General features: G+C 40.8%; 2 protein-coding genes across 2 annotated transcripts; one reads left to right on the plus strand and one right to left on the minus strand.

The window, feature by feature from the left end:
- Positions 1-209: 209 nt before the first annotated feature.
- On the minus strand, positions 210-5,145 carry LOC109485516 (histone acetyltransferase KAT8-like). Its single transcript, XM_019789206.1, has 10 exons — positions 4,918-5,145; positions 4,552-4,629; positions 3,928-4,100; positions 3,583-3,636; positions 3,292-3,456; positions 2,892-2,981; positions 2,299-2,439; positions 1,728-1,821; positions 1,210-1,360; positions 210-778 (listed from the first exon to the last, which is right to left on the minus strand). Exons 1-10 carry the CDS (start codon positions 5,099-5,101, stop codon positions 559-561), a joined length of 1,350 nt encoding a protein of 449 aa, XP_019644765.1. The 5' UTR covers positions 5,102-5,145; the 3' UTR covers positions 210-558.
- Positions 5,146-5,338: 193 nt separating this feature from the next.
- LOC109485517 (NADH dehydrogenase [ubiquinone] 1 alpha subcomplex subunit 8-like) lies at positions 5,339-7,639 on the plus strand. Its single transcript, XM_019789207.1, has 4 exons — positions 5,339-5,576; positions 6,254-6,415; positions 6,981-7,076; positions 7,491-7,639. The coding sequence occupies exons 1-4, from the start codon at positions 5,454-5,456 to the stop codon at positions 7,629-7,631; spliced, it is 522 nt and encodes a 173-aa protein (XP_019644766.1). The 5' UTR covers positions 5,339-5,453; the 3' UTR covers positions 7,632-7,639.
- The last annotated feature ends 250 nt before the right edge of the window (positions 7,640-7,889 follow it).

Below are 7,889 nucleotides of genomic sequence, written 5' to 3' on the forward strand. Positions count from 1 at the left end.
AAGACGGGGAACAACAGACGATAAACCGGACAGTGAGTGAGTGAGATTGCCTACATGAGTAAAGAGAGGAGGGAAGATTGTAACTTTAGCTGGAGGATTGCCACAGTATACACCCAGTGTTATTTTGACACTTTATTGGAATGTACATGTTCATTTCAGGCTTTACTACATGTATATAAACAAATTGAATACAAACTTACTACATGTATATTACAAAGCAAGCAATGTTGGGATCTGCAAACATGAAAAGTAAACCAGAACAGGTACATTGTTGACTTGTACTTCTAACAGTACAGAAACTGATCTACATCATTATCCACTTAGTCCTAGGTTCAATAGATCTGCAATCCTGACACACTTTATCATGTACATGTACGTGTACATTTACAGGTCAAGACACAAGAGACTTGAACCACCTGTTATCTGTAGTACCTTATCACAAGATGATCACAAACCGCCAATTTTATCCTAACTCTACTACATTTTAACCCTTCTATGCTACATTTACTGCAAGCACACAGGTCATACTGCCAAACATACTACAAAAAAAACATTTTTTCACTTCTTTGATATTTTGAGATCTTTCTTTTTTGGTGCTGCCCAACGCAGACAGGACGTGTCAACCATGATGGGCGGGCGGCGGTACTGGGCGCTCTTCAGATGCTCCTCCACCAGTTTGGCCGTCACACAGATGACGTGCTGACCCTTCCAGTACTTCACCATGTTCATGGACTGTAGTGTGGAGATGATGTCATTCTCTGTGATGCTGGTCATCTGACTGTAAAGGGACAAGTAGCCATATGATGAAAGAAACAGACTAAAAACTAGAAAGGTCGCACTTGCAAAGCAAATATGTCATGTTTACCTTCACTAGCCTAACAAATTACTGCTGTGTTAATTCTTACTCAAACACATTGATATACATATATGGTGACCAGCTTCTGTTCTGCCACTTGCTACATAATGTAATCCAAAACCACAGAGTGCCTGCTACAGGACCAGTTACCATGTTGACAGCCGTCTGGTCTAGGTCATTGACATTATTTGTTTCAAACAGAAGAATAATAAACAGGGGAAAGAACAATTTGTTTTCCTTCTGTGAAGGTATACATATATATCAAAGAAATTTAAAAAGGAGTTGCATAAGGCTAGGTTGTTGAATACCACAGACTAACAATTTGACCATTTTGACATCACGAGCATGCTAACCTCAAGTCTTTAATGGACAGTGTTCCCTTGAAGTCCCTGAGGATCTCTAACAGTACCCAGGACCAGTAGCTGCGGTAGCTGAGCTTCCCCAGGTCAGACAGAGGCTTCTCTGGGGAACCGACTCTGTGTTCCAGTTTGGACAGTTCATAACCTGAAATACAACAAAAGTCAATATTACTTCAATACAAGCAGTACTACATGTACAGGTAGGTCTTTTTTATGGTTGGGTGCCGGATACATTACCATATGAATGGAAATGAAGGCGGTTTCAGGAGGGAAAGACTGGCTGAATGAAACAAGAAGTGATATATATGATGCAATTCGTCCCCACATAAAAGGATATTAAAACGGACTACATTATTCATTGCTAGGACTGCAAACCACACAATTCATCCAATTTGATTATCTCCATCTAATATATTTCCTCAACATCAACCAGAATAGTCTACTTTAATCTAATATAAAAATCCCTATCCCAAAATTCATCTTGAATCAGTTTTCAGGGACAAAGAACTTACTGAATGCGATGAGGAACTTCCCGTAACCTTTCCTCTGGAACGGCGGCACAGTCATGATACAGGCCAGGTTGTTGCCATCTGGAGATTCTTTCTCCTGCAAGAAACATAAACTCTGTGTCTTAGTAAAAGTAAGCAGGATATTCAGTAGACTCCATTTAGGTCCTGAGAAAGGTAGCTGGGGAGTTACATCTAACCTTTTCTGAATAACTTCTGAAAATTTGATCTCTGTTTAACCTGTGTGTTGAAATAAAGTTCAACATTTTACCATACTTTACCATAATGCTTTGTCACAAAAAAAATCATTTTTCTTTATCAGGATCAGTGTTTTAGTCAGTGTCCATCTTTCTGTCTGTCATTTGACAAAATTTTGCCCAATTTGTCATCTTTGATAGCCAAAATGGGCATGTAAAGATGACATGAAAAGCGATGCCATTAAACTATTAATAAGTTAGTCTACCAGTAAAATTTGCCACTCAAAATGCGGAAAATAGCATCTCAGAGGGTCAGGATTTCAAATTTTTGATTGGCAGGATTGCCACTCCTATGCAGTTCTAGTGTAACTCTAGCTCACCTTGGAGAAATACCCCACCAAGTGAGCCCCCTGTTTGTCCACCTCTGTGAGTATGTAGAACATGAAGGGTTCCACGTCAAAGTACAGGGTCTTGTGGTCCAGGAACAGCTTGGCTAGCAGACACAGGTTCTGACAGTAGATCTGAAACAAATCCAAACACAAACATGTACTCCAGGTATACAGTAAGACATACACATATATATGCATGCATAACTGCATTTCAGCCTTGAATTTTCCCAGGAGATGTTACAGGTAAGGTAAAGCATGCATCTTGAACTGAGGCGAAGCATGATGCTTTTTCAAATAGCTACCAGTGCAATGCAGCTTTGCTACAGCTCGCATTTATAGCCAACTACACCAGACCACTGCTACTCTTCTAGATAAGTGTGTTGGGTTCTTTTTTTGCAGAGGTTGGGCACTTATGCCTGAAGCTCCCTCATACATGGGGCCACCAGATTTACATCATCAACTGAAATGACTGCAGTCCGTCAACCCTAACCCTCAGCCCTAACTAAGCAAAACCTGGAATCAAACTCATGCCTGCAGGTCCACCATAACTGGATCAAAATCCTAGGATAACAAGCTACCCTCACCTTGTCTCCTCGCCCATCTACTTCATACACAGAGATGGTCCCCTTCCTGTAGATCTCTTTCCCGGGGGGCTGTCTGAACGTGCATTCTCCCTGTGTTCAAAAGAAGATGGTGAACTTTCCTCAATATGAAGTGCTTCTATACATTAACACAAACAGGACCTGTAGCAGATACTATACTGATTAATGATACAACTTTCTCACATAAAAGCCCATTCTTTGAAATGAATTACCATTTTCTGTGCTACAATATTTTGAAAAGACTTCCTCAGCAGTGAGTTGATCACAAATACATTTATGAATAAAAAATATTAGAAAATCATTCCTTAAGTGCAAATATTATGGCAACAACCACTACTTGTCATTGTGATGTCATTTGAGCATGCCGCAAGTTCCTACTTACCATGTGGTGTCTGTATGTCTTCTCATACTTCATGTACTTCAGGCAGAACTCACAGATGTACAGCCGCGGGCACTTCCCATAATCCTCTGGGAAGGGTGAGAAGTACCAGGCATCTATCTCATACTTTCCGATCTGTACCTTGTCCACGTACTTCACTTTTGTGATCTGAGGGAGAGAGAAATGGAACAATCCATACCATTTCAAGTCCATTATCAGAACGACATGAAGTGCTTCAAAAGGATTGGAACCAGAAATCAAACAAAATAAAATGATAAAAAACCTGTTACTTACAGCTTCATGCTCCTTTTCAAGTGCTGCTGTGGTCGGGTCCATCTCTGCGTAAGTCTAGCAAAAATATACCAGACCAAGTCAACAAGTGTTTAATATAAAGCATCAAGTTTGCCTTATTTTTTTATCATAGATGTATCAGAAGAAAATATAGCACTTCCAGGATGTAGTTTACGTAAGCATAAAACAGTCTTCTTTTGTCATCCTCAACTGAGGTGAATACTCATTCAAAGTGAAATTTGACGAACACATATTTAACAATGTAACATCACAAACTAATTTTAAACATGGCTATAACAGAACAGTTCAGTGAGTCTACATGGTAAACAACACTGTCCTTCCTCCCACCTTCTGTACATGGTTGATTTCATCGTGCCGTCTCTTCTGGTTGCGCGTGATCTTTCTGTCGGGTTGGTCCGCAAAGTCGTACAGCGACTCCTCTGCGGTCCGTTTCTTCCTACTGCTGTGAGACTGCACGTCAATCCTGCACAGGTCCACCCACTCGTCCAGACGTCTGTTAACTACAAACACAACAGCAGGATATCATTTTATGTAATGATTGCATCCAATGCAACTTCAGGGTGACAAACTGGAAATTCTGAATATGGCAATCTGTATGATATTGACAGGTACTGCCCCACATTTGATCTAGCACATTTGAATCGGTATTTCATACTTTGGGCATTTAATTTAAGGCAGCATACAGATCATCATCATCAGGTTGGGTGATCAAAACAGCACATAAACAAGTCCCAAATAAGATGAGACATTTATTTTCTGGGTGTTTTTTTTTTTCTGGAATAAGAAATTCTTCATGTTGTTTTGGGGCAGAAGGTTTTTTTTTATGTTTTTGTTGGCGTTGTAACGTTATGTCACATTTTTAAAGCATAACATTAAAATTCAAGAATTTGCCTGTTTCATAATTTTTACACTATCAATTTTCATAACCTTGCCCATAATGATGTGACTTACAGCCTTTATAATGAACGTAGAACTCCATCCGTCCTCCCTCATGCTCATTCCGTCTGGTCTGGATCACTTCTGCATCATCTGAAAGTGATGACAAGATTTTACATGACAACATGATGGTGCATTTGTTATAATTTTGTCCCTATGAAATAGTATCACCACCCTCTAGTTACCCTAGTTTGTATCGATCACGTTATATTTCCAACAACTTCTATACTTTTGGCAATGGATGTGTGGGAGCTTGTATGCAACTTGCACACAAACCGAAGCTACAGGGTTCTTAAATTGTGTTCTACTCTCAACCTAAAAGACTGGAAGCGAAACAAAAACCATGACCATCATGACCATGGTGTGTTGTGCGGTACTTACGCCACGTGCCATCCGAGCGTCTGACACTGTACGTCTCGCTGATCTCGGGGATGTGGTCATTCCCATTTTCCTCGGTCGGCTTGAGATCCTTCTGTAGGTTCACTTGGACCTTTTCGGCTAAAGAATGGTTCATTTCTTGCACATTTTCTCGGACGACGCTATCAGTCTGCTCCGCAGCAGCCATTTTGGAATTTCTGTGTTTAGGGACCGACCAAGAATGAAACAGTTTTGGGTGTCACTATTGGTTTCACTTACCACAATCATGAGAAAATCGGGATGGATAACTACAATATCTTCAGAAATAGCGATTTATATTTATCAGTGGTCATGGGTCATTGATACTGATATCAAAATATCAGACAGTTATGTTACTCATACCACTATAACATATAAAACGGACTACCCCTGATGGAAACGTAATGTCGCAAAATCTCGCGAGACTTTATGCGCCATTTTGAGGATCATCTTCGAGGGTCAGCATCTCCATCGGGCTGACCTCTAAATTTTCGCTCACAGAAAGCCGGAGAAAAAGTGAGATGCCAACTCTTGATCAGCTCCCAACCTATGAAGAACTCGATGTCGATGAGGTGAATGTCACCTCCGCCGTACTGAAGGCTGGAGCCCACCATTATGGCAAATACTGCGACAAAGTCAACAAGGTTAGTGGAGAAACATGCATGAAGTGCTGTTCAAAGTGTAATCATTTTATGACACATTTTATGACATATACATACAGTAAACGGATGGATGAACTAAGATCTCATATATACACATAGTTGGGGTTCACGACCAGCCAATGTGCATGTCTGGCTCCATACGATTTTTGCCAATGACTATGCATCTGAACTTGACCCAGAGATCTTCTCTGTGTATCTGTCTGTGTGAGTATTTAGACATGTGTGTAAGAAATCATGTGAGTGTGGCTGTGTGTGTATGTGTTTATGTGTATTATGTTTATGTGTATTGTGTTTGTTGATGTGTATTGCTCCTTCATGATCAGTAAGTTGCTACTATATGTTTTGTCTGTGAGGATGGCAGAGTTACAAGCAGTAAGTAGCAGTAGCAGAGTAGTCCACAATCTCCAAGCAGATCTTTCGGTGGCTGACACACAGTATCAAATTGGCAAGACAATATCAAAGTTCAAACTGACCAGGCAGTAAGCGAAAAAAGATTACCAGTACACAAAAAAACAAAGCCTGATTAAAACATTTGAAAATGCATAAAAAATAGAAGCCTAAACCTCTGCTTGGAGAGTAAAGAAGTAGTCAATTGATTTCTCTTGAATGTAGAATGTTTGATGTAATATATGAACATGTATGTCCTTTTATTGTCCTAGGAGTTCATGCTGTGTCGATGGGAGGAGAAGGACCCCCGGAAGTGTCTGAAGGAAGGCCGGGAGGTGAATGAGTGTGCCCTGGACTTCTTCAGAAAGATCAAAGGCACCTGTCACGACTCCTTCACAGAGTACTGGACCTGTCTGGACAACACCAAGAACATGGTAAGGAATTTTGGCGATGGAGTTTCACACATAAGACTGCATGTGCGTAGTATGAAGCATGATAATAATTCGTCAAAGGTGGACATGTAAAGATTCTGGGGCAGAGTTCAAATCTGACCTGAGTTAGAGTATTATAATAAAATGCATGGTAATATGCCGGAATGCTGACAGGTGCAATGGCCAAGTGGGTAGAGTGCTCGCCTTGCATTGCATTCGGTAGGTCGTGAGTTCGATCCCCGGCTGTGTCATACCAAAGACTTCAAAAATGGTACATACTGCTTTCTCTGCTTGGCACTCAGCATTTGGAAAAGACCACTACCACTAGTACCAGTGGACTAGCCCCCTGCTGTAGTGACTGCTGTGTGTGGCCCAGGGCTTATGAACAGAGATGGGCGCCGTCCTATGCGTCATTTGATGCGGGAAGGCTCTTTAACTTAACTTTAATATGCCGGAATTGCATGATTGTCACAGTTGTCAAGTTTTGCTGATACCACGGTATTTTCCGGCATACTTTTCTTGGCGGAGTACAAATCCGCACAACTGAAGCGCTTTTCTTTGTTAACAGAGACTGCGACATTGCCGTAAGCAGCAGGCAGCATTTGACCAGTGTGCGCTGGACAAGTTGGGCTGGGTCAGACCAGAGCCTGGGGAACTTTCTCAGGTTAGTCAAATACAGTATGCTGTATCACTGTTCACTCCCTCATGTATATATATGCCTGATGAGATCTGATTCTACATGGTTCTACTAACTCAATACCACCTGCATTTTACCTGCACCCAATAATAAAACCTGCCACGGACCATTACATTTAGGTGTACGTGGATTGTTGCACCTATTATTATGAAGTATAATAAAAATTATAGCAATGGTTTCTGAACTGTTTTTGTTTGCACCATACTTCCTAAAATCTGAGTGGTGCAGGTAATTTTCAATGTTACCTGCATCAGTGCAGGTATGCAGAAAAAAGTATTTTGTAACCCTGAATAAAGAACCTTCTTATATTATACCTCACTAAGTTGTTACTTTCTGTGATGCACAGTTGTCAACTTCATTGTTTCATTCTCTCTTGTTCAGGTGACCAAAGTAAAGACAGAACGTCCCAAACCAGAGAACGTATACAAGTCCCGCCCCCGCCCTGAACCCAACCCTCCTCTGGACCCTGCACTGGAGCTGAAACCCTCCCACGGTGGCAGCCGATTCTTCTTCTGGTGGTGATGAGTGTTTAAAAATAGTCCATATCTCAGTTTAGGTACAGGCCAGACAAAATCAATTTCTTGTATAACAAATTCGGTTTGTGACAATGTTGAGAAATAAGTTTCGAAAAGATTTGTCTGATCATAAGGCAATTAATATTGTAGTGTTACACAAGAGTCAACTGTATTCTTCCTCATCTCATGTTTATCATAAAACTTTTAGTTCCATATCGTGTGTGGTGACAAAATGTATCTTATGTACCCATTGGCCATTCTAGTC

The sequence above is a fragment of the Branchiostoma belcheri genome, unplaced genomic scaffold, assembly GCF_001625305.1.
Source record: "Branchiostoma belcheri isolate BF01 breed outbred unplaced genomic scaffold, Haploidv18h27 scaffold76, whole genome shotgun sequence".
Classification (NCBI taxonomy): domain Eukaryota; kingdom Metazoa; phylum Chordata; class Leptocardii; order Amphioxiformes; family Branchiostomatidae; genus Branchiostoma; species Branchiostoma belcheri.